General features: G+C 39.2%; 1 protein-coding gene across 5 annotated transcripts in view; it reads right to left on the reverse strand.

Annotated features, from left to right (window-relative positions):
* Positions 1-2,899: 2,899 nt before the first annotated feature.
* brd4 (bromodomain containing 4) overlaps positions 2,900-24,899 on the reverse strand; it is a 41,365-nt gene continuing 19,365 nt past the window's right edge. For 3 of the 5 annotated variants that reach the window (XM_007229062.3, XM_007229061.3, XM_007229058.4), the window contains 19 exons: positions 16,760-17,135; positions 16,316-16,453; positions 16,036-16,174; positions 15,552-15,886; positions 14,781-14,843; positions 13,856-14,227; positions 13,266-13,394; positions 12,954-13,178; positions 12,537-12,757; positions 12,045-12,418; positions 11,313-11,423; positions 10,822-11,214; positions 9,396-10,184; positions 9,101-9,207; positions 8,718-8,880; positions 8,440-8,570; positions 7,199-7,404; positions 6,851-7,106; positions 2,900-5,618 (listed from right to left, as the gene is read on the reverse strand). In XM_007229062.3, coding sequence (XP_007229124.3) covers positions 5,550-5,618; positions 6,851-7,106; positions 7,199-7,404; positions 8,440-8,570; positions 8,718-8,880; positions 9,101-9,207; positions 9,396-10,184; positions 10,822-11,214; positions 11,313-11,423; positions 12,045-12,418; positions 12,537-12,757; positions 12,954-13,178; positions 13,266-13,394; positions 13,856-14,227; positions 14,781-14,843; positions 15,552-15,886; positions 16,036-16,174; positions 16,316-16,453; positions 16,760-16,999 — 4,461 coding nt within the window. In that variant the 5' untranslated portion in view covers positions 17,000-17,135 and the 3' untranslated portion in view covers positions 2,900-5,549. The remainder of the gene's footprint in view (positions 5,619-6,850; positions 7,107-7,198; positions 7,405-8,439; positions 8,571-8,717; positions 8,881-9,100; positions 9,208-9,395; positions 10,185-10,821; positions 11,215-11,312; positions 11,424-12,044; positions 12,419-12,536; positions 12,758-12,953; positions 13,179-13,265; positions 13,395-13,855; positions 14,228-14,780; positions 14,844-15,551; positions 15,887-16,035; positions 16,175-16,315; positions 16,454-16,759; positions 17,136-24,899) is intronic. The other 2 variants (XM_007229059.4, XM_007229060.4) reach the window with 2 other exon arrangements.

The following is a 24,899-nucleotide window of genomic DNA, read 5'->3' on the forward strand; positions in this document are numbered from 1 at the left end:
TTAGGCTAAATTCCCTGTTTTTGTTGTTTAATCAATTCATGCACTGTTTTCAAAAACAGAGCCTACCCGATAACTTCTAGGTAAAATGACTGCGAACCGCTAGAGGGAGCCCGCGAGTCAGTCCAAAATAAATGGCGGTGAATGGAGCTAAAAGGCTAAAAACTCAAATTAAAAACAGTGTAGCCCCTTGTCCAGAAAAGTCATTTCAGCTGGTGATGTTGTTACAGACAGGGCACTGAGTTTTAAAGGTTTATAACTAGAGTTTAAGAGCTTTTAAAATTATATATTCAGTCGTGTAACATTTGATATTGTCCTTGGTAGAGAAAAGAAGTAATATGTCTGTATACAATTATTAAACATTTGTAACTTGTGATTTTTCTTTATTTGAATCCATTCATTTAAAACTCACTCAGGATCGCCCTCTATAGTATCTGACAAACCCGAAATACATTTTCAAGTGGGTACTCTCCTCTCTATTCATTCTTTGACTGTATTATTGCTTTAAATTGCATAATCCAACTCTTATTTTATATTATTTAAGAGTCTTATTCTTTTCACAACATTATTTAATAAGTCATTTTTAGTCATTTTAGTATTTTGTCCAACAGCCCTATGGCATTAACAACAGCTGTACCGCATAATAATAAAAAATAATAATACAATTAAAAAAGAATAATTTTCTTTTACAATTATTAAGAGGTTTTTCTTTCTAGTAACAACCAAGCAGTGCTATGAATGTATATACATAGTACCATTCAAACGTTTGGCCACCTTTTTTTTTTTTTAATTCAATGTGTTTTCTTCTTTTTTATGATTTTTACATTGGAAAATTTAGTATTAAAGAGATTGGAGCTATACAGAAACATGTATTTATTTATACAGAATTATTTTGTGAATAAATAGAATTATGTTTTCTACTTTATATTCTTCTAAGTAGCACATTTATCTTTGAGGACAGATCTGCACACTCTTGGTATTTTAATCCCAGTGTCTTCATGAGGGAGAGTCACCTGGAATAGTTTTCTCAGCGTCTTGAAGGAAGGAGTTCCTGGAGGTGCTGAACAATAGCTGCCGCTTTCCCTTAAATGCTTTGAAGCTCCAGCTCATCTCAAATCACCTCAAATCACCATCTCAGTTCATCAGCTTTAGATCAGGGGATTGGGTCAAGTGAAGGACTAATACATTTTTACAGTTTACAAGTCCATATGTTTTTTAAATACCTGTAATATTAAGTTACAATGTAGGAAATAAATTAAATACAGAAATAAAAATATTATTACAAGCTTTCGTTGGAATTGTTTAGTGTGTTTTATCCTCGTGTTGTCCAACAGGGGGAGTACTAAAAATGAGGCTGATAAAAATAATATATATATATATATATATATATATATATATATATATATATATATATATATATATATAATATAATATAATATATAATATATATATATATAATATATAATATATATATATAATATATATATATATATATATATATATATATATATATATATATATATATATATATATATATATATATATATATATATATATATATATTTAAAAAAAAAAAAACCTTCTTATTAAACCATTACCTGTTATAGGTAAGGAACACCATTACACTAAATTTTGATAGAATAATTAGTAATGGAGTTAGAAATTAAATCAAGCAGTAATTCACACTGCTTGTTAGGATTTTCAGACATCTTTTTGATGATTAAACATGCACCGGGTCAAACTGACCTGGGAACACCTTCTTAGTTCCGGACAGATGAACATGACAGAACTCACCCAGACATGACAGAGATCACCCAGAGGAACTGTGTGTGTGAACTCAAATGTCTGAATCAGGGCTCCTGCACATTACCCAGGCTTTATTCTGCCTGTTGTCTTCTGATCAAAGATGTCAAAAGTATTCACATTCATTACTCTGCAGGTAGAAGTATAGATACTAGGATTTAAAATACTAATGTAGAATTAAAGTACTGAAAGTACTGGTTTCCGAATTATTTTAAAGTATAAAAGTAATATAAGGAGAAAAAAAATGCCATTAATTACAAAAGATCCTATAAGAGTCCTATAGTGCACTTCCCCACTGCCCAAAACACATTTTTCTAAAAGCCATAATGACTATAAATTTTACATTAATAAAATGATAATGTTGATAATATAATTTGGGATGCACTAGGCTGTTCCCTTTTTCAGCTGCATATATGCTGATTGTAAATTAATGTATTTTAATAGAATGTAAATATATTAAAGAAGCTTAGTTGGACTGGAGTTTATCTGGAGTTCTCTTGAGCCTCTGCACGGATCATCTTCATACTAGACTACATACGTCTGCTATGTTCTTGCTGGAGTGTGTGTGGGAGGACGTGTGCAGGTGTGATAGTTCACAGTATAAACCAATAGGGAGTCAGAATGGTATATGTTTATACTTCTCTACATCCAATCACAATCAGATTCACTCTATCCGAATGGAGGAGAGATTTATCTGGATAGAGTGTATTTAAGTAAAGTAAAAATATATTTGTACTTAATTACAATACAACTTTGCCCCTAACCATAACAATGTCCAAACCATACAGAACATTTCCTGAGGTGAGAATTTATGTACGAAAGGTCAACTCCAGTTAATGTCTAGACTTGAGTCTCCAGACATTTTCAGGAGTTAATTTGTGAAAGCAGCTACAAAGCCTAATTTCTGGAGGCATTAAAGCATTTAAGAATCAAAGTTTATATTTGATACTTTTCTTTTAATAAAACAACGCAACTCCATCCATCTAAATGAACTGTAACCAGGAGGAATGTAGAACTGGCAAGCAGTGACAGCACCACTTCCAATCTTATCCAAAGAAATGACCACTACTTCATGACCATAAAGGAAATGGACAGAAGACACATTTTTTGTTTCCTTTTAATTTTCTATAAAAGAGATGAGTTTATATCATGATCATAACAGATTGAATCATTGACCTCGATAGCTCACGCACATACCAAACATTAATCGAGTACAATGTTTAACACAAACCAAAAAAGAAAAAAAAAATTAAAACAAAAACCAAAAAGAAAAAAAAAAAGAAAAAAAGAGAATAAAATAAAATACCTGAATAAAGCAAACTCTCTGCTGAGCTGCAGGTCAGCACATTCTCTGGAGAATTCGTATCTATGGCACATAAATGTCCAACTGTTACCAAGGAAAACAAAAGAATACATTTAAAGGCTTGAAGGAATGAAGTGTATCTTCGTTCACCTTTTACAAACCGAATTAATGAAAAAGAAAATTTTATATATATTTATATATGTGGACTTCATTGAGGGAGGGGAAGAAGAAAAAAAAAGTGTAAGCAAAACAACTTATTCTTGGGAAGTGTTTCTGTGGAAGCTCTCAGAAGGAGCATACACACACATACACACACTTCACCGTGCCACATACCATACAAAGACCTTACTGATGCATACATACATACATACATACATACATACACACACACTCACTCACTCACTCACATACACACACACACACATTCAACTATCCATACACACCGAATAATAATAATAATGAGTATGTGGCTGCTCTGACATCTGACATCCTCTTAAAACAGGTTGAAGAAAATGAAGAAAAACTTAACTGTCCGGTGTAAGTTAAGAAGTCCAGCTAAAACTAGATTAAACCTGAATATTGTAAATGGGTAGAATATAAAAATGTTGACTTTCCTTTTTTTGTCTTTTTTTGTGTGTTTTTTTTTCTTGTTTTTTGCTTTTTACACAAGCTCTTCCCTAAACCTCCCGCCCACAACTTTCGCTCCCTCCCTCGCCCTCCCTAGAACGTAATATATGCCAACTAGAATCGCAATACAATACAGGCACTGGAGAAAACACCATAGGAGAAAACTCAGAGAACCCCCTGCGGAAGGTCTCGAACTGTGCCCACGCCCACCCGCACTCCCCGTTGCCGACTCAAATAACATAATTAGAACTCACATCCACTATAATTGAACAAGAACAATGATATAAAATCAGAACGGTTTGATTTTTTTTCCCCTTTTCAAATCTTAATGTAATCGTTATTACCTAGAACAGCGTACAGTCCCCTCTGATTGGTTGAAAATGATCTGCGAAAGAAAATACAGGAGCCATGCATTTACTTATAAAAGGAAAAAACAAAAAAGAAAAAGAAAAAAGTGAGAGGTGCGCTCTGGCTCTGTATGGTCTCCACGGCGTTCCCGATGAGCAGAGTCAGCCGGCTGCTCGCTCGGCCGGTGCTTATGTCGTCATTTCTAGCATTTAGTAGCGTGAACCAGTTACGAACAATACGACTTGTGACTTCTTTCTATTATGTATAATGCACAGAAAATAGTTACTGTATGCTTTCAAATAATTATACTTAAAAGTGAAGGATACTCCCCCCACCCCGTCCCCTCTTCTTCCCACTTGTATGATAGGTGCAGCAACCTTAAATGAAATGGATGAAGTTTGTTTTTTTTATTTTTTAAAGTGTATACCTTATTTCGACTCTGTCTTCAATGAACAATTGTTGGAATAATGCATATATTAGGTTTATCTACTACAAGGCTACCTAAACTTTCATGTCGGTTTCGGGGAGAACAAGAAAATATATTTATATATTAAGAAAAAGACACGTTAAATGTAGCTTTTCAGGCCTAGGACTTCAACACAAAAAGGTAATGGATGTTTGGCATAGACATCAGAGGGGGTTAAGTAAGTGTTTGTAAGAGCGTAAAAAAAAAAAAAGTAAAGAAAAAATATAACCAGTAATCATTATGAAAATATCTTTTTACAGTAGATCCTACATAACAAAAAGTGAAAACAGAAAAAAAAAACCTAGTGATAACACTTCTTTTGCTTGTGTTTCACTGTTTTGTTCATATCCCCCGTCAGTGAATAATCATGTACTGTGATGTTTTGAGCGTACAGGTCAGAGGCTATGGCAAGCTGTACCTCCTCTCCTGAGATTACACAACTTCAGCTGATCTTGACCTGGGTCACAAAAGATCCTATCCTGTGGCTTGCTTGCAATAAAGTAAAAAAAAACAAAAAGAAAACAAAAAAAAGGTGAAAGAAAAAAAATAATAAAGAAAAAAAAAAAAGAATAGAAAGCAATACCCCTCAAGACATCTGGCAGTTGATGAACGCCGTACTACGAGTAATCAGTACATTATTTAAACTGTTCTCAATTAGATATTCCTCCACTGAAAGTCCATCCATCCGTTTGCTCCCAATGATTCACACGAGTGCCCCATGAGAACGTCCCCTCCGTCCTGCTACCGTCACAGGTTTTAAATCCAGGAGGAATGGCAGAGAGGCAATGCTGTCCGAGCTTGAGGGTCCCTCTTTTCTGCTAAGGCAAGAAGGAGAGCTACAGGCGTCCCTGTCGAAGCCATAGCTTGCCCAGTGCCGGCTCTGCCTCTTCAGCGTTACTCATGGTCAGTTGGGGTCTTTATATTCCCTTAGCGCTTTACCAGTCCATTTTCTCTATGCAGAGGAATCCATCATGTTTTGCAGTCTCTTATGCCTCATCGTGCATTTTAAAACAAGTTCTCCTCGAAAATAGCCATCAAATCACTTTGGAAATTCATGTCAATGGTAGCTGCCATCTGTGAAAAAAAGCAAAAGAAAGAAAAAATGTTAAATGAAAGTAAACAGGATGTAGGATGTATTCACAATAGTGCAGTAATGCAGTCTTCATGAGTGAAAGCTGAAAATCCAAAGATACTAAACTCAAACAGAACCTGTAAATACCTGATCTGCGTCACATACAAATCTCTGATAATGAATTTAGAACAAAGACAGTCTTTATGTTATTACTTTTATTTTTTTTATTTTTTTACCAAGAACAGAAATGCTGTTAAAAGGGCCAAACTTCAAAGCAGGTACAGATATGGCATTTCTGGAAATACATTGTTACTTGATATACCTGTTCTGGGGTCTTTTCTATTAACAATGTTCAACAGCAGCAACTACAGCACAACTATTACTAATACCACTACTTAAAATCCCCAGTTTAAAAAAAAATAAAGCTATTAATATCACTGCATGTGCAGTATGGCTGACAGATTCAGATTTTTTACAATATAAAGAGACAACATTCATAACAATCACACATGCTAAGCACACCACTGATGTATGATTTAATTCCAAAAAAGAATGTGTATTTGTTGTACATGTAGAAATGGTTCTAATGAACATGATTGCATGAACTGCATGCATTTACACATGTTGACAGCCCTAGTAACAATTTTATTTATTTATTTTGTTTTACCACACTGCCAAACTCTGTTAGGGTTATATTACTACGTCTCTTAAGCATACTGAGCTATGAGGTTTTACAGTCATTTTGACCAGCCATAATTTGCAGAGCTCTTTACTGCATATTATCCTGGAATATTTGCTGTCTTGCCCTCCTTACATTACTGTGGTTCTCTTATTTTCCTTTCTCTTATTTTTTATTACTATATTTTAAAGAGTTATACATTATACATGTATAAATGGATGCACATGCACATTACAGATCAGGCAGCTGACACAGATTATATTTACTTGGAAGTATATTTAGAGTTTTGAGATTATGCAACACGGTAAATCTCTTTCATGTTAGGAACACAGCAGCATCACTGATGTCACGGTGTTATCATGTTGGGCAGAACTGAACTTTGGCAGGGTATAGTCAAACAAAACATACTTTAGTGGATTAGTGTGAGTACACTCATAGCAAACTAAGGCCAACCTTTATTTTATACAGCAATGAGATGCATCTCTGCATCTCTGTGTTAATCTCTGATGACGGGATCCAGAGTGACATAAGAAAAGCCAACAGGCTAGAACTCACCGCCTCTCTCCTCCGCCTCTCCTGCTCCCTGCGACGCGCCATCTCTCTCTGCTGGTCGAGTGCGCTCTGGCTGGAAGCTGGGGACTGGGCGGGGGCCTGCGAAGGCGGTGGCGCCGATGGGGGCTGGGCCTGTGGATTGGGGGCTGGTGTTGGGGCCTGGTGCTGCTGCTGAGGGGCCTGGTGCTGCTCCGAACGCCTCCGCGGCTCCTCGTGGGGCCGTCGCACAGGCTCCATCGTGTCTTCCTCATCACGACCCCTGGAGACACGAACAGAATCATGTTCATTAAGTCTGTTTTACTTTTTAACCACTCGGGGGATGAATTTGAAATGTTAAATGACATGATTTACCGCTGCTTCTCCTGCTCTCTGCGCTGACGGTCCTTTTCTGCCTGCTCTGCCTGGGCTTTCAGAGCTTTCTCCCTTTCCTCTTTCTCTCGTGCTGCCCGGCGGAACAGCTCGAAGCTGTCACTGCTCGACTTTACTGCGGACGATGGCGTAGAGGTGGACTTCTGTGCTAGGCTTGCCCACGAGCTTATGTTCTTTAGTTTCACATCCTGACAAAGAGAAGAAAGGCTTATTAGACAAAGCAGCTAAATAGACTACAACATGCTGTGTAGAAACACTACGTAAATATCATCCAAAATGTATTTGAGTAATTAAATCCAAACAGTGAGACTAAATGTACAGATTGATTACAGAGTGATCTATTTTAAGCATTTATTTCTTTTATTGTTGATGATTATGGCTTATAGTCAATGAAAACCCAAAATTCAGTATATCAGAAAATTAGAATATTATATAAGACCTATTGGTACTTTCGGCAGTGTGGTCAGGTGCCAAGTCCTGCTGGAAAATGAAATCCGCATCTCCTTAAAGCTCGTCAGCAGAGGGAACGTGAAGTACTCTAATCTATCTAATCTAAGTTCATCAGTAACAATCAGTACATTTAGCATTTAATTGAAAATTAAGGTTTAGAAGAAGAGTGGAGAGGCACACAGTCCAAGCTGCTTTATGCTGAAGTTCATGGTCTTTCTGTCTCGTACGCACGCACACACGCACACAAGCATTTTTCTTCTCCATTAAAGCTCTTCATTAAACTCAGCATCTCAGCACCTTACAAATATTCTTCTTTAAAAAGCATCAAAACTACCCTGAGATATTAGAATACAGTAAAAAAAAAAAAAAAGGATCTAGTCTACTAGGTGTAATCCACACTAACTATTAACAATTATTTTCCCCCTTTCCAAAAATATCAGTTAAGTACCAGCTTTTAAAAAATTATCATGATTTTATCCATGATTTAGTTGGAATAATGCAAATAACCCTTAAAATTATGTCTTAAGGGATTGGCACCACTAATAAAAATCTAAGTTTTTTTAAACACTGATTAATATCAATCACAGATTTCTTTTGTGATGAATTTGTTTTTTTTTGTTATTGATTGACTACTACGCTACTTTAAACATTTTTAAAAACTTGTGCTTGGGACATTATGTACTACTGATTAAGCTGCGTTTAACACAAAACAATTTTTTTTTTAATTTTGAAACAAACAAACTATCAAGAATTTCCCTTCCATCCACCTGTACCTTTTTAGGAGCTACAGGTGTCTTGGGCTCCTGTTTGAATTTGTCCTTGTCTTGCATGGAGGGAGGTGGGCCGCTCTGCTCTGAGGAGCGGATGATGGGGCGTGAACTCTCCAGTGGCTTCATATCTTGCCCTAAGACATGGAGACATGTTTTAGACCACAGTGTACACTGGATGTATTTGCCACCTGTTTAATTTGGTGATTAAGCTTTATATCTTGGGAATGAGACAAGTCTGTCATCAGCAGTTGGTACTTTCTGCAGGGAAGGAGGGTACTCACTCGGCTGGCCATGAGATGGCAAATGTGGTTTGCTCTCAGGCTGCTTGTGTGGTTCCGGTCGCATGGCTGGGCTAAAGGACTCGCTACGCATCACAGGCGAGGGAGGTTGCTGCTTTTCCTCCTTTACACCCCCAAGGACCAAAGGTCCACGCTGCGGTGGTTCCTGCAAAGTTACACAGGGACACAGATTAACACCAGGTAAACAAAAAAACAAAAAACATACAAAAAAAAAAAAACATAAATTTGATATTACACAGGTATATATATAAACATACAATAAATATATCGATACAAGTATCGGTTTGAAATATCGATCTATACCAATACAATTCCAATATTATTGTGCACTCCTACATAGAATATGGGAACAGAACAATACTCACTTTTTTGGGCTGTAGGTTATGAGGTGGCGACTGGTGGACTACAGGAGTATACTGTGAGATTTGAGGGGAATGCATCATAAGAGGAGAGGGGTTCTCTCGCAAGTGACCTGACATGAGTAGAGAGATGATTCATTAAAATAAAAAATAAATTAAGAAATTGAATACAATACATTATAACAGATATCTCAAACATTCTTAGTGATCTACAATGGTTGGTATGCAGCACACGTTTTAAACAACACATGTAAATACTGTCTAGGATACGTTTTACTGCTGCTGATTGTTTAGCTCTTACCAGCGCTGTATGGATCGGGTTTGTGTTGACGTGGAGAGGGATGCTGCTGTTGCTGCTGCTGCTGAATGATCTGCTGCTGTGCTTTATTGGGAGCCATGGACACTTTATGTTGCACTTGCTGTGTCTGTTGGGTCGGAACAGGGCCTTGCGAGTAAGCGAGCTGCTGCTGCTGGGTCTGTGTTTGGGGGACGTGCTGCATGTGCCTGGGCTGATGCTGGGGGATCTGGGGTGAGGGTTGATGCGACGGCGCAGGCTGAGGCTGAGTCTGGACAGGAAGCTGGGGTGGAGCAAGTGATGTCTGTGGACCCAGCTGCGACTGAACCTGCACCGTCTGCAAGAGGGAAGCTTGGCTGGGCTGCTGTTGCTGGCGGCCCTGCAGGGCCTGCATGACCGTGCCCTGCTGCTGCTGCTGTCGACCCTGCTGCAGCTGCTGAAGGTAAAGCTGAACCTGGTTTAGAGGCATAGAGGGCACGGGCTCCTCGTCATCCTCCAGCAACATCTGTGGTGGCTGCGAGGACAGCAGGCCCTGAGGGGTGAGCGTAGGAGGGGACAGGGGTCTCTGTCGAATAGGCTGTGGTGGGTGCAGGAGATGGGGAGGAAGGTGGTGCTGTGATTGCGGGGCTTGCTGTGACGGAAGCTGCAGTGGCTGTTGGGGTGGGTGCTGCTGCGGCTGCTGCGGTTGTTGCGAAGGCGGCTGGGGCGTCGTTGTCGGCTGAGGAGGTTTGGGAGGTAGCGACAGAGCCCTGTTACTGGGTCTTGAAGGCTGCTGAGGCATAGCATTGTGCAGTGCTACAGGGCCAGGGGAGGACAAAGAAAGAGATGAATATGAATGATTATGCGGAGAAGAAACACAATGCATATAATGGCTTTTCCTATCTCAGCCATCAAATGTTGGAGCTTTGCACATAAGGATTTGCTAAAATCGTGAGTCCATTTTAGGCTGCAGTAATTTATTATATGTACACTTATACATACTTACATAAATTCTATAATTGTATTATTTATGTACAATTACATCCATACAATCACCTATGAACGGCGAAAGAGCTAGCGTTGTGCTTAGCAGCTAATGCCATTACTGCTCAAGCCGTGCTATTGAGCAAAAACTTCTGTGAAACTCCTTTATAACGCTGTACTTCAGCTGAGTGGCTTTACTGCTCCTTACAACCTGACTGGTAGAATTCATAATTCGCTGTTCCTTGCATCTATATATGTTTAAGGAGCACTGTTGATTTTTGGGAAAATTTAAGGATTTTAAGTGAATCCTTAAAATCCTTAAATTAAAAAAATCCTTTTTTTAATGAGAATTGCTGTGGATGAAAAAAACACCCATGTAGATGAATGTTAAATGAAGGTGAAAACTGCTTTCAGTTCTTAAAATGATCAGATTGTCAATAAACCTAAGAATCTGGAAGCCTAGACTTACCTGGGGAGGTGAGGATGGGGTGCTGGTTTAGAAATGGGTGCGTCTCAGGTGAGCCAGGGCCACCTGCTGGATGAGCATTTAGGTGGGGTGGGGCGGGAGAAGACGAGTCATTGTTGTGGGAGAGGTGCATGAGGGGTTGCCCAAAGTGTGGTAGAGAGTCAAATGTGTTTTCCAGCAACTGGGAGGACTCCAGCGCTGTGACGGGGGGAGCCATGTACGTAGCTGGAGACGGATGTTGCGGCTGCTGTTTTATCTGGGCTGTGGGCTGATGTGCTGGAGCCTGGGGCTGGAGGTGCACCTGGGGTTGGGGCATGCCTGGAGGCATTGCCTGATGCTGGGATTTCTTTCCCTCCTTTGTGGCGTGACCCCTCTTCTTCGGTTTGGAAGCCATTCCTTAATTAAGAGGACAAGAAGTAGAAAACGCTGAGTGAAATGCAGATCCTTAAAACAAAGCTGGACTGTTCCTAACATTTTTTTTTTTTTTTTTTTACCTGACTCGGAGTCTTCACTGTCTGACGAGCTAGACTCACTACTGCTGCCCGAGTCTGAGGATGAGCCTTTTGTCTTAGCAGCAGTCATAGCCTCCATGGTCTTCTCTGCAACTGGATGTGAAAGACAATTTACATAGGCTGTATAAGTCATTTGAGTTTTTAAGTTCAACATTTTAATTTTTTTTTATATTAACTATATAAAACCCTGCAACCCTGACGGATATAACAGGTATTGACAACAGATGGATGAATGGAACTATATAAAACCAATGTGAAAATTTTATCCACATCAAATATATAAAAAATATATATATATATATATATTGGGAGTATTTAAAGATCACAAATGCATGCTATGCTGAACAAAAAGCATTTCCACATAAAATACAATGCACATTGTGTTTTGCTAAATGCATTTAGGTATTGTGATATATATTTGCTGTATTGCCCAACCTCAACTACCATTTATACCACACACTAATTAATAACTGATTGTTATTACACTGTTTTGACAACAAACATTTAGTCCCCAACATAATATTAAGTAATGCGACCAACCGTAAAAATAAGAAAATTTCAAAATATATACATAAAAAAAACAAAAACATTAAGACTTTAGGAGCATAATTAACAATCAAAACAGATAATCTCTGGTTGCTAAACTACAAAGTGCTGCTAACCACACCCAAGAACAGCACATAAACTGATTAAGCATTATATAATGCTCTTCACCTGGAGGCTTTTTCTTCTTGCGGAGGCAAGACGAGACGTATCTTTCCAGTTCCCGAAGCGTGGAAGGTTTCAGTGTCTCAAAGTCAATCTCGATCTCATCTGGGTTGGAGTTTTTGAGCGATGGTTCACGAGACTGAATGATATGGACCACGCGACCCAGCTTATCCCCAGGCAACTTATTGATGTCCAGACTCAACTGCCTCTTCTCCTCATACGACATGGGCTTGCTCTTTTCCGTTGGTGCTACGCCTGCAGGTCCCGCTCCTCCTCCCAGATCTTCCACAGAGTCCAGGGCCGAAACAGGCTGCAGGATGGGGGGCACAGGGCCCTGCGGTGGCATGGAGCGGTTGTTCTTCAACCCCTCCTTTTTACTGCTGGACAAAAAAAAAAAAAAGTTTATATGCATATTTCTAGAAATGTGTTTCTCTCACAATAGACTGTCTAAAAATCCAACATTTTTTAAAAATGTAACAAGGCAGATCTCTGGCATACTTGGGTTTCTTGGTCTTCTTGGGCACAGGGTCTTTGTTGTTCTTGCTTTTCTTCTGTGGCTGGAGAGCAGGAGGTGGCTCGAGGATCTCCTCCAGTCCAGGCATGGCTCCTTTCTTTTTGTGCTTATCCTTCTTCTTCTCCTTCTTTTCCTTCTCTTTCTTCTTTGGTTTGCTGGTCTGGGGCTGAGAAAGGGCTGCCAGCTGCTCATGGACCGCCTTAAGCTGCACAACAAATTTGGCAGGTTTCATAACTTCGCAAAATTAAATGTGAAAAATATCAACCCTTCTATACTAAATATTGCAATATATTACAAGCAATACTAATATTAAGTATTGCTTTAACTAATATTAAAGCAATACTTTAATCAATTTTAGTGAGTCTAAACACACCTCCACAAAAATACAGCTGTTACTTTACCTGTTCTTTCAGCTCAGCCAGCCTCTGTGCCCTTTCCTCTTCTGAATCATCTGTGGAGGATTCAGACTCTGAGGAGGAGTCACTGGAGCTGTCGGAGGATGAAGGGGCAGGAATGGGTGGCTGGGTCTTCACAGGGACAGTGGGATGAGGCACAGGGGCAGGAGCTGGGGTGAAGGTCTCCTCGGGCTCATCTGGCATTTTAGCAAAACGCATCTCAAACACATCCTGAAAAAAAGAGAAGGATCTTGGTTACCTGAAGTAAGTATGCCCATTTTTCGTAGATGTTGGCATTCATGAGAGGCAGCCACGTACCTGCAGCTTGCGAGCCATTGCCACCACCTCATGGTCGGGAGGGTTGTACTTGTAGCAGTTGGAAAACATTAACCGCACATCTGCAGCAAACTCTTGCGCATCTCTGTACTGCCTGTTTTCCAGCTTCTCCTGCAACAAAAACATTAGAAATAACACCACAAATGTGAGCGGCAAGCTAACTAAGTTTTTGTTGCTAACTGCAGGGTAAACAACTCTACTCCCACAAATAATCAGAACTCTGAAACACTGAAACACCACTGGCTATATAAGAACGTTTTAAGATTAGTTTTACCTGGAAAAGCATGACATAGGATTGGATAAGAAATATTGGCACAATTGACGGTGGGGAAATGGGAGTGGCTACTTGATTTACACACTCATCCCCCTCCCCCCCCTCCAAAAAAATAATACATCCTTAAAGTACTAAAGGATCAATAACAGGTCCTTTAGCTCATCTTCTCTATTTGAATGCTATATACATTATAATGGGACTAAAATCACTGAGGATGTCCAGTAACTACTTTACAGCACCTCGCCTGGTAAAAAACAAACCCCATTCAAACAGGGTTTAAGAGAGACTGCTATCGCACCTTGATACTGGTAAGGTCCATTGGATGTTTGATGATGTCATGATAGTCATGCAGTCCCAAAGCATCCACGTCCACTGGTTTGTAGAAAGGCCATGCATATGCTGCATGCTTCTTCGCAAACATCTCCTTCACAATGCCCAAACAGTAGCGCAGTTGCTCTTGCTGTTTTGGGCTGTGGGCACCGGCAGGGACTACGTAGTTCACATGGTGCTGGGAGTCCGGTGCCTCTTTCTTCGGGAGTTTAGGTGGTCGAACACTCTCTCGCCGCGGCAGAGTCTTCCCTGACTTGGACTCTGCTGGAGAAGATTCACTTAGTTGGTCGTTGGCCGTTGGCGTTGTGGTGTCCGCTTTCCTCTTTTGGCTCTTTCTCTGCTATTAAATGGAAATGAGATACAGGGTGTTACAGAGGTTAATGGTGTGGCAAAATATGGCAATTTATTATGATAACTCAATTACAACAGGCTTTACACAGATTTTATTACAGATCTTTCAGTACTTCTAGAACACTGAGCAAAGCACACATATATACGTAAAAGAGAGCCTGTAAACAACTAGTGCCTTAACTACATTAGGGGTTCAGTAATAATAGCCAAGAAATGCCACTTTACTATGATTTCATTTATTTATTTATTTTACCAAATGTTGGTCACTCTCTCCTGTTTCTTTAAAACAAAAACATGTTAACAAAGAGCAAAAAACTTTGTTTCCATGTAGAAACTACACCACTGGAAAAAACACACTGTGACAACACAGACTGCAAGAGCTGTAGCTGTAGCTATTGTTTTGGTGGTGTAACTGCAAAGAGTTGCACACAGAGCTCCAATGCACAAGCATTCATTCTCCCACTGGTGTAGGTTACTTGAGCAGGCTACAGAATAGGGTCTGCTTTGATTTTCACACAAAAATAATAAATAATGGTACTGACTGTTTTTTTTAACGTGGTTGTACTGCTTTGCTGGTGCAACTTCTCCAGTCCAACTTCACATACCTTGAGAAAGACACATATTGTGATATTGTGAAAGTGTCATAATCTGTATTTTCAGTGTTTATGCTAAACAATCTAAGCCACTAAACAAACAGTTACTTTGGAAATTTACTATTACAAAAGTATAGAATATTTACTCAGCTGCATATATTTACATCCCGCTTTGCCATTTTAAATACAACAAATATTAAACAAATTTAAACCGGACTGTGGTAAGATTTTTGAAGAATAAAGATGCATATCCTCCAATCCCCTCATCTGCCAGGCATAATGAATGTGCAAACAATAGGAATTCAAGAAACACAAACTAAAATTAATGTTAATGCCAATTTTTTTGTGTTTTTACATTTAAATAATGCAAGGGATGTTCACAGCATTTTAATATTAACCAGGATCTAATGACCTGACCACCTTACTGTACTGTACTGTCACTTAATGTAGGAACTAGCTCACCCAGTCTTTGTTACACTGATATTTACATGCAAATAATTTACTAGTGAGTGTTCCCTTGTCTACATCTTAGGGGTATAGATACCCTGGCAGAACTGAGGGCAGTGGAAAATTTTACTTAAACTTTATTTTCAAAACCCAATGTTGACAAGTATGCCATAGGGCAATTTATATCTTAAAACCCTAACTTAGTTTCAGATATGAAAGAAAAAACAAAAGCAATGTTAGCACCAGCAGCTTAAATTCATTTTCAGGACTTACTTTAGACAATACATTGGGAAGAACTGGAGCCGTGTTCTGCTGAATGGGCATGGGTGGCAGCGCAGTCTGGACTTGGGGTAGAGGCGTCAAGACGGGGGCTTGAGGATTGCAGTCAGAAGGTGGCAGCGAAAAGGGGGCTCCGAGGGGTGGCGCGTGGGAAGGAATAGTAGGGGGCACTCGAGGGGGCACAGCAGGCACGGCTGATTGTGGGGGCAGAGAAGGGGGCCCCTGGACTGGTGCTCTAGTCTGTGGCCCTTGTCCAAGACTAGAAAGGCCACGTGTTTGAGGAGTCGTGGACGGAGAATCCAAGACAGGGCCAGGTTTCAAGTTCAGTCCTTGTGAGAGAGTGAGAAAAAGAGTGTCATTACACGAGGCACATTGTGTAATTTATTGTTAAACAACAATTTAACTGAATAAATTAATAAATAAATAGATGCATGTGGAAAATAGTCATACTCCACAACCACACTGACTGGTTTTATACCTGCATCGTTTCTTCTGCCCCGGCCGCGACCCTTGGGAGTCATGACTGTTATCTCAGTCTCCTCCTGAGGCATTTCTGAAATCTTCTGTAGGAACAGTTTCTCCAGTGCCTCAGCCATTAAGACTATGTCATCCCCAGCCTGCAGGGGGCAACGCACACCATTAACAACCCTACACATTCAGTGGAGATAGCTTGTATCAGTAAGCCTCTACTGTAAAAGTGGAATTCAAGGACAGCTTCCAAGGAACCTATTTATGGAAGAGGGCAGACACACCAGTACCTTATTGTAAATGTAGCAGTTGGTAAACATGGTGTTGAAGTCTTGAATACATTCTTGGGCATTCAGGTAGTAACTGTTCTCTAGCCGTTTCTTGATTGTTCCCATGTCCATAGGGTTCTTAATAATCTTGTAATAGTCCTAGAGGAAATAGATTCAGTACATTCAGTAAAAATAAAATCAAAACATAATATAATAAATCACCAAATTAAGCAGTGCCAACACACCAACGCAGGTAGGCAACTCTTGGCAAGTAAAGTCACACTCTTATGTAATTTTACTTCAACCACAAACCACCATACCTCGGCTACCTGAAACTCATTTTGCACATTCTATTTTGTATTGCAAAACAAAAATGAACATCCTTCATAGCTTTGGCTACAAGGCAGAAAAAATCAGCTACCCTCAGGCATGGAAAAGGGTTCAAATAAAGTTCAGAACACTTACAGGCAAGTTGAGCTTGATGGCATCTACAGGAGCCTGGAAAGGCCATGAGAACTGGTGCTTCCACAAGGTCTTCAACACCACCTTCAGCAGGTACTGCAGCTGGTTGGTCTGGCGCTTTGGCCGGGAGGGGTTGGCGATCTCCGGGGGTGGAGGGTTCAGAGAACCAGGGGGCTGGGACGAGGGCTGCCCCTGACTGCTGCTGCTCCCAGACATCTGCGCAGCATCCAGGCCGTCCCCCATGCTTGCAGGGTGGAGCGCAGGCGCAGGGGCAGGGGCGGGAGTAGACGCCGCGGGACACCAATCGTTCAGTTTCGAGCCAGGTGCCGGCTCCACAGAGAGAGCACCTCCAATTCCATTGCACTCCTCGCCAGGATCTCTGTTGAGAGATGAAACGAGATGAAATTTCAACATCAAAAACAATCACATTCGTTTTCATGGTTATAGTCATCATCATCTGGCTAATTGCTCTCTTAAGCATACTTCACATATCAAGCATACTACAACCATTACCAATCCATCCTCTTCCCCCAATTCAAGCAGTAACCTTTTGTCAAATCCGCTGTATCAAAGCAACTTCATGCTGGCATCAATTAAAGAATTAAAGATATATAAACATATAAAGAGTAAAATTGTGAAATGTGTTGGAAGGTTGTTTGTCAGATGTCAGAATGCCTTTCCAGCTGTGAGAAAAAATAAGTGATAATCTACAGTTACAGTAGATACAAGAAATCTCCAGTGCAATCCGTTATGCCCATACTGCTCAGATTTCAGCAAAACTTTCTGTAACTGGCCCGACAGTCTGACCATCAAACGTAACAAACGTTTTTTCACACCTTTTACACCTGCTATTTTAGCTTGGACAAAACTGAAAAGTCCTAAAGTCCAGGCTAAACAAGTTTAGTCTGAAAGCACATTTGCTCATGTATTGGTGTAAGAAAATTGGTACACTTGATACACTTGGTACTGCAATATATGAATATTTCCCCCCCAATATGGTACTGGTTCTCAAAAACCTGTTTAAAAGCAAAATGACATAACAGTATTGCATTCTTAAGTCTTCAGATACCACTGTTTTGACTGGATAAAAACTTTACTTTTTTCTCAGACTTTTTGTATACTATGGTTTGTTTGTATACTTGTTAATTTTACTATTAAAAAATAATTTAAATCATGATATGCATCAGCCTTGCCAGGTTCAGGCCAACGCAGTGCCCTTGTGGCAGATAAACACATGCTAGAATATTTATTTACATGACTGTACTGTTACGCATGTTTTAGCCACACTGCCCTTCAAGTTCTTTAATTATAAACCCTACCTACATTTGTTAGAGAATTGTGTCTACAAGGGACAGAGCCTCCTAAATACACACAAAAACTCAAAATGTAAACATATTCCAGTGTGATGCTTCTGACTGATTCCCTGAATCTTGCTTTTAAAGGGTTTCCTTTATCTGATGACACATCAGTGACTGGGATCTACCTCTGGCTCTGTCTGGGATGATGAGAGGTTGTGGGAAGTAGCGGCAGCTGCCCACAAGAGAAATCTCATCATCAGAGTTGGATGAGGTCACCTCACTGAAGAGGCATAGTTATGGGTATAACTTGTACAGAAACAGGTAAAAAAAATGAAGATAATCTTCTCTTACTAATGGAATCTTGTCACCTTACAGGGCCTTTCGCCTTTTCTGTTCTTTAATATAAAACAGGGCGTTCACAAATGTTGGAAAAAATTACGTAAGTAAGTATTCTGTTGTTCTATTACATACATAAATTTAAATTCAAGAATTTAGCAGATTAGTCCATAAAATAATCTATACTTTCATGATGTTAATAATGTGTAAAGTAGACAAGTATGGACGCCAAGGGGTATGGGTAGGGGTAGGGGTGTCCCGATTCTTGTTAGGCTGAAGGGGTAGGTTAGGAATAGGGATAGGGCTTGTTAGCCCTTCATATGCAGATTTTTAAGATGCACTTTTCAAACCAAGTTTCACTGAAATCACTGGTAAAATGGCGAAACAAGCAACCAAAGAACCCACAAATTTAAGTATTTTCCTTGTTAAAGGTGATGATTAGCACTATATTATCATAGTTTAATGTGTAGTTTAAATGTTTTATGGCCGAATTCTTCACAAAAAGCATAAAAAAAAGTTCGCTAGTAGTTTGTCTCAGCCAGCAAATTAGCTAATTTCCCATTCCACCTTCAATGATGCAACAAAAAGCAGGGGCTGCAGCATTTAAGGTGGAACGGAAAAATAAAATAAAAAATAAAATCAAAGCTAATTTCAGCTCCACATCACAGAGAAATTAAGGAATGGACAATAATAATTAATTTCTGCACCATCTCCCACCTTTCTAAAGACATACAATAAAATACACCCTAGTTAACCAACAGCAGTTAAGTTACTAAACTTCAGCACTACTGATGACGTATCGGGTTCTTGAAGGGTTGTCCCAATTCTTAGAGGAAGGATTTCACCCCCTCTAAAAGAAGGGGTAGGAGTCAGGGGTAGGGCAAAGGGGTGGAATAGGATTGGGCCTCAGTCACTGAGAAGTCATGACAAAATAAGATAAATAGGAATTTTCCTTTCGTATCAAGCAAGTTGTAACACGACATGTATGGTTTAATTTGCATGTCCTGCAATGTGACTACAGCACATTTAAACATTGCACATAATGCTAAAATACTCAAATGTGCAGCCCTAATAAAAATACAAAGTAAAAATACAAAGTACACATGTTGCTTCAGCCTTGTAAACATGCCCTAAGACACTTTCCTCTCACAAGTAATCTTGTACACACAGATGAACAAGTACAAACAAACCCAGATTAACACAAACTACCCCGGCTACTGTTAGCAAATAAGTCAGGAGTGTGTAAAACTGGCATCAAATAAACTCCCAGATTGGACTGCTTTTCTGGCCAGATTTTTGAGCATGTTTTGATGCAAGCTTTCACATATGCTCAACAGAATCTTGAGGCAGTATGTGAAACCAGGGAATTAAACAAGATACAAGGGTTTAGGACTGGTGCCAAATTAGGCATGTTTGAAAGAAAAACAGTGGAAACGAATTCAGCAACACAGTGTGATCCAGTTCTAAAGCATTCATATTTTTTATATATACAGGACTGTCAAAACATGCAAATGTATAAGTGTTTTTTACACAGCCTACAGAAGTAAAGCATATATATATATATATATATATATATATATATATATATATATATATATATATATATATATATATATATATATATATATTTTTTTTTTTTTTTTTTTTTTTTTTTACAGAAATGGGTCTAAGTCTTGAGTTTGGAATTATTTTGAGAAAATGGTGCTAAAAAGGAGGTCATACTGCCACAGAAGCAGGTCATCACTGTCGAGAAAAAATATTCTCTCCATTTTGCTAATTTTTACTTTTTGTCAAAATATGGCAGTTCTTTACGCCTTCATTTATACTTTCTAATGAATGAACCAACAGAGATGTTCACTTCTTAATGTGTACTTCCTATACATTAGAACAAAAAAACAAACAAACCTTTAGCTACATGCACACTTCCAGGCTGAAGTCATCTTTTCAAATCATACGCAAATCTGATTCATGGGCATGCCATATGAATATAAAAAAATGGTCATATAATCTTTTTTGTTTAGGAACTCACATTTGTTTATAAACAAATGCCATGTTAAACAAGGTCATTCATAGTTACCAGTCTCCTTATATATACACCATGTGCAGATACTTCTCAGTGTGTACTATTTTAGAAACAAAATTTGTTCACACTACAAACGTAAACTGTTTAAATCGGAATTGATCGAGGATTGTAATTTGAACACAGCCATGTTCACAACACCATACAAAAATGTGCACCACTCTGCATTAAACAAGCATCATTGCAGAATATTAATTTAACTGACAGCCAAATCATCGGATATAGACTGGAATTTAAAAAGATAAGCCAAAATAAAAAAACACTACACAATAATATTTAACAAATCTATGTAACAAATTGTATACACATACAATAATAAAAAAAAACTTTTCTTATTTAGTCAATAAAGGCTGGATGAATAAGCAATTAAACCTCAACATAATAGTTCATCAACTCACCTAAAACATCTGCTGTAATACAACCTGTAACATTTCGCTAAAATCAGACAGATAAATTAGCAGCTGTATAAATTAAAGATCTTACTTAATTTATTTGCAAACCTCTGGGCTATAGTTGGAAGAAGTTGGAAACCATGGTCTTAAATTAGATAGCACAACTTGCTGCTAAATATCATACATTCTATCTTGTTTTTAAATGTAATGACTCTGTACAACATGTCAATCTACTTAATACTGAATAGTTCAGAAAGCACAAATAAAATGTGACAACATTGTAGGGCAATGAGTAAATGTGCATCAGGCATGGGCACCTATATAGCACTTTCACACCCAGACATGATACTTTCTAACATTGGGTGTCCAATGTTCCAATGTGTCCAACCAAACTATTTAAGTAAGTTACGGGTGTAAGAATACAAGAGTACATGGATTCTTTACGAACCTCCACAGTACGGGTGTCACAGTTCGGTTCACTCAAACGCACGCAGAATACACAGTACACAGCAGTCTGTAGGAGAACCAATGAAAATAATGTGTAACTGAAGTTCACAGGATTGTTGCACCCGGAAAGTGTAGCTGTTGTTCTGTTGCTATTAGCAACTCTCTACTGACTTAGCCCACAGCCTGCCATGAGAAGTTTATCTCTGAGCACACGAGCTGAGAGTATGGCAAATGGAAACAGTGCACCGGAAAGTGGAAAAGACACACAGGAGCTAGAGGACCCGCCTGCTGCTTTTAAATCAATTGTGTGGGAATACTTTGGGCTCCCTTTGTAAACTGGGCTGGAAAGAGAGTGGTGGACTGGACGATGACTGTGTATAAAAAGAATAGCGCATTCTCGCTGTATACGCGTAGGCTACAGTATAGTTTTGTTTATAATTTGGGCCTAAAGCTCCACTAGGCAGGATTGAGATTTTGTGCTTGGGGCTCCCCCTACAGTTGTAGAGTGTAATAAATGTTTCAGGTGGATTAGTTTCTCTCTCATTTTCTGGCTTTCACAGACATATTCGGTCTCTTTCCAGCTTCTGCCAGAGTGGCTGTATGTTAGTTTGTAAAGAATGAACCAGAAGTCCTTGTAGAACTGTTAGAACTAAAGATTGGAAAGCAGGTCGCAGTTCTTCGAGAGCGTTGGTCATGGCCACCTCGGAAACAGAGTCCGGCAGAGACACAAGAGTATCGCTATTCCTCCTATTACACCTCAATGCAGCGCTGCAGTGAGTTTCAAGCTGTAATTTTACTTCTTTAAAAAAAAACAAAAAAACAAGGACACCATATCCAGTGCTGCTTTAACATACTAACGCATATTCGACGGACTCATCCGGACCTACCAATAAAGAGAACTAGTAAAAAGTAACTTCTACCCAACTACTTATCCCCACTGCTTTTAAGCTGCCTGTAGACATCAAATCAGACAAGTCTCAAGCCATTATTTAAGTATTTTCAAAGCACATTGTACACCTGCTATTGGATCATAACAGAGATATGCTGAAACTATTTAGCTTAAAACTGAGAGGCAGTTTATGTTAAGATGACATTGCTCACACCACAGAGTGGACTGTGCAGTAGGTGGTAATGATCGGGACCGGCGGCATCTGTCTAGAATTGTCCGTGTGGACTGCCAAGCAATTCTGGCAGAAATCACATCAGTGTTTAAAGTAGGAGACCCGACACTCAAATCCCACAGATCAGTGTTCTTTTTCTTCTATTGGACATGGCAAAAGTCATCCATCAAACACTGTCTAGCGCAGTGAAATAAGAGGACCATGGTTAAAAATCTTTAGCTTCCACTTCGGAGTGGTTAAAAACACTTTCCATTGGACATGGTGGGCAAATATTAACAATTGACAATATTTTTTTCTATGCCAGGGTGATGCCTCGGCAGAGGTTACAAAAGTGCAAATCTCTTGACGCATCATGTAGGAGTATGTTATTAATTCATTTACACGGATTAATTAAATTATTTGTTTTATTTCATTAAATCTTCCACTTTATCTGTAGAAGATCAGTTAATCTTGTACTCAGATAACTGTTCAAAGAAACCAAAACAGAAGAACAGTTGTGCATATTTAAAAAACGCAAGGCCAGAATGTAAGACTGCTGAGCGGGTCATAAATCCACTGATATATACGGCATTAAAATGCACCTCAATAGCAGACATGAGTTTATCAGATGAAATTGGCCCAGGCCGAAGCACAGCCAGCTAAAATATTTGACTGAGTGGTGTTTGCGTGGCAGTTTTTCCAAATGCCATACTCGGAGTGCATTAAATTGGACGTTTAAGAGCTGAGGGCTGCCATGAGTGAGATAGCATGGAAGTTCTTAAGTAATGCTTTCTGCTTGGCCAGGTTTTCAAAAAACTGCTCCAACCGAGATAACACATGGTTTTCAATTCACTAACCAGAGAGAAGTTTTGGAGGGAAAAAAATGTATAAATAAATAAAATTTTACCATGAATTACAGCCTGAAAGTATTTTTAAGTGTTCGCTACCATGTGAAGTCTGAGTCTCTGGAGCCTCCAGAAAAGGGGAGTTTTATGAGAGTTTTCAAGGAGTGCCTTGAGCCACCGGGTCAGAGGAGGACCAAGAGTTCTGCAGCTTTCCTCCCCACCTGCTTCTGCACTTACGTCACAAGACACAGCATGCAGGCTCACACACAAAGACGGCTAAGAACCTTCTGCCTGAGGCTACACATTGCCCCACAAGTCCATAACTAAAAACACTCCAAATGAAGGAGACATACAACCAAATGAAGAGGCTCTGGTGTTGAGGGGTCAGTTAAACCACCCACTAAGTCTTAAAGCTCTTCTTTTAATTAACGTGACGCCGTCCAAAATACACAAAATCCCCCGCTTAACTCGTGGACACATACAATCAGTTGTTGGGCTTTGACTAACCACATTCTTGATGACTCACCTTGTGATGAGAACTGGTGGGCGGACCACATGACTATGTATTCCACACCCAGAAGTGCTCAGGCACAGAGCAGAGAAAAGAGGAACTGAGCGTCCTGCAGCATGACTACTGAGGAAAAAAATGCCGCTCTGTCTGCTACCGGTAAGTACTCAAGCTGAGACATACCCTTGAGGCCCTCTCTGCCATCCAGGAAAAAAAACGCGTAGAAACCAGAGGAGTAAGCGGAATCAAACTTTAACCTTACAATATGAACGGCTTCAGACGGTGCCTACATATACTACAAGAGTGTGTTCATGTGTGTAATAGGAAAGTTCACAAACAAACAGCAACGATGTATTGTGATATATACAGGGTTCATACATGCGTTAACCAATACATTTCCATGATTTTTTTTCATGACATTTCCATGTCTTCAAGGCAAATTTTCATGAATACACAATTTTCATTGTGTAGGCCTAAAATACTGAATTAACTCTTGAGCTTACGTATTTGTTACTGTAGACCATAACTTTTCCAGGTTTTTCATGACCGTACGGACTCTGTACATACAAGAATGAATACAAACGACACTCATATAAATAGCAGTGATTTTACCTCACAGCGTCCTTTAAAACATCTCCAAATTTCTCCTAATGGTTTGTAATATTTATATTTATCATCAATCACCTGGTAATTTAGCACTTAATTATAAATGTTAAAGCAGAAGAGAAGATAATGGAATTTAACACATGCGTAGTTATCTCTGACGATAACTACAGCATTTTTCACACCAAAAAAGGTGCACTGGATTATAAGGTGCATTAGGAGACACTAGTAAGGAACAGTGGCGTCGCCATGTTTTTCTTCTAAGTTCAGTGAAGCTAAGCAAAGTTAAAGAAAACAAAAAACAAAACTGTAATTCTTAAAAAAAAAAAAAAAAAACACTGGATATTAATCTACACAATTTTTTCTCGTTTATGTTTATTTTAAGTAAGCTTAGATTTTTAGCTTTGGGTGCAGCAGCATTAGCATTAGCAGCTGACCGTTAGCTCTAGCCACAGTTAGTATCAGGCTACAGGCCAATAACACAGTACTGGAGAACTAAACAGAAGCTTCTGGCTTTACTGCTCCTTACAACCT

Source organism: Astyanax mexicanus, chromosome 3 (assembly GCF_023375975.1).
Source record: "Astyanax mexicanus isolate ESR-SI-001 chromosome 3, AstMex3_surface, whole genome shotgun sequence".
Taxonomy (NCBI): domain Eukaryota; kingdom Metazoa; phylum Chordata; class Actinopteri; order Characiformes; family Acestrorhamphidae; genus Astyanax; species Astyanax mexicanus.